Source organism: Quercus lobata, unplaced genomic scaffold (genome assembly GCF_001633185.2).
Source record: "Quercus lobata isolate SW786 unplaced genomic scaffold, ValleyOak3.0 Primary Assembly Scq3eQI_340, whole genome shotgun sequence".
NCBI lineage: Eukaryota > Viridiplantae > Streptophyta > Magnoliopsida > Fagales > Fagaceae > Quercus > Quercus lobata.
Genome location: NW_022154894.1, coordinates 34,408 through 36,125, shown reverse-complemented (window position 1 = coordinate 36,125; position 1,718 = coordinate 34,408). Strand labels below are relative to the sequence as shown.

Below are 1,718 nucleotides of genomic sequence, written 5' to 3'. Positions count from 1 at the left end.
ATCTCTATGACGGAGTTATATCTAAGGGGAAATGATTTCATTTCCCTTCCTGAAAGCATCTCCCAATTCTCTAGGCTAACACATCTTTACTTGGATGGTTGCAAAGACCTCCAATCAATACCAAATATTCCATCCAAAGTTGAATTTATATGCCTAGACAATTGTACCTCACTGGGGAGATTGCCAGGATCACCAAATCATTTCCACTGGTCATCTTATAGGAATTTCACTGTCCAGTGTTTCAACTGCTTCGAATTGGCTAACAATATTCAAAACTTAAGTAACATGTTTCAGGTATCTCTCTCTCTCTCTCTCTAATCTCTGTGTGTTTTCTAAATATCACCTGTCTCTGTCTCTGTCTATGTGTTGGGTTTTATTTATTTAGCCCCAAGATCATGGTTTGTATATTTCAGGGACAAAGTAGTCAACAAGTTCCAAAAGGTTATATTATTCCTGGAAGGGAAATTCCGAAGTGGTTTGAAAAAGCAAACATATCTGATACTTTAGTGGCCTCTCGTTGTTATTCATCTGTGGGACCCACTATAATAAAAAAAGTGAAGATACAATTGCCTGGGTCTGGGTCAGGGTCAGGGTGTGATGAGTGGTGGGGAATTGTTTTGTGCATTGTTTTTAAACCCACCGAGGAGCGTAATCATGATTACCAACTGGACTATCTCTTTGAAGTGGATGAATGCCTAATGACTTATTACGCATTTGGACTTGGAGACCCTACTTTTTTTATTAAAATTACGGCAGAATATGGAGGGGAATGGTCTCGTACATATTATACGTCAGAATATGTTAAAGTGGAATCGCATCATCTTTGGCTGCATAGTCTGTCCAAGGAATGTTTACTTCCAACAGAGATTGATAATAAGCGATTCCATGAAGTTGAGCTTGAAATAGAGACCGGGCGCATGGAGGTGGAGAAAATTGGGCTTCGTGTGGTATAAAAGCAAGACATTGAAGATCCCAATTGAGATGCTTTCTTCAGTTGGTGATGAAATCTAGGGTTTGAAGATCCCAACCAAAATATGCGAAGCCCATGATGAGGATGATGGGGAATTCTTTTCTTCACTTCTTTTACCTGTGAGTTATCAACTTTCTTCTTCTTCTTTTTTTTTTTTTTTGGCTAAGCATATGTGTAATGCTCTGTTAAACTTCAACTAATATTCAATTTACAAAAGACATTTGGGTCTGCGGTTCATGCTGAAGAAATTTACAAAAGACACCTTGCCTGCTTCAGATGTTGATTTTGCTCTATGATTTGCACACCTACGTATAATTGAAGTTAGAAAAACAAAAGTAATCAAAAAGTGAATTGAAGTTTGCAAAAATTTTATTTTTTTTCTTGTTTGGTAGTCAAAGAATGAGAAGTTAATAAATGGGTAACTATTCAATATTTATACTATTCACGTGTGAGGAGCTAATATTATCCCAAAATATTATATATGCCAAGGGATGGTATGCGGAAACTAGCAACCCCACAGCGAACATCCAAAACATGAACTACCCTGCAGAACGTAGATCAACTGTCTCACTGGTAGTCATACTTCTTAACCTGAATTTACCACAAAATTAAGTGAAGTTTAAATTGTGTTACTAAAAACAAGAAAACATTGAGCCTGACACAAAATTCAAAGTAATAAATACAAACACATATCATGACTCATGAGTCTTGTAATTCACTTTTTGACTGCAATAGAAAATTAAGAGAA

At 36.6% G+C, this 1,718-nt stretch overlaps 1 protein-coding gene across 1 annotated transcript; it reads left to right on the top strand.

Moving 5' to 3' along the window:
• The first annotated feature begins 270 nt into the window (after positions 1-270).
• Positions 271-1,296, top strand: LOC115973568. The gene is made up of 3 exons (XM_031093835.1): positions 271-294; positions 414-1,089; positions 1,216-1,296. Exons 1-2 carry the CDS (start codon positions 286-288, stop codon positions 951-953), a joined length of 549 nt encoding a protein of 182 aa, XP_030949695.1. The 5' UTR covers positions 271-285; the 3' UTR covers positions 954-1,089; positions 1,216-1,296.
• The last annotated feature ends 422 nt before the right edge of the window (positions 1,297-1,718 follow it).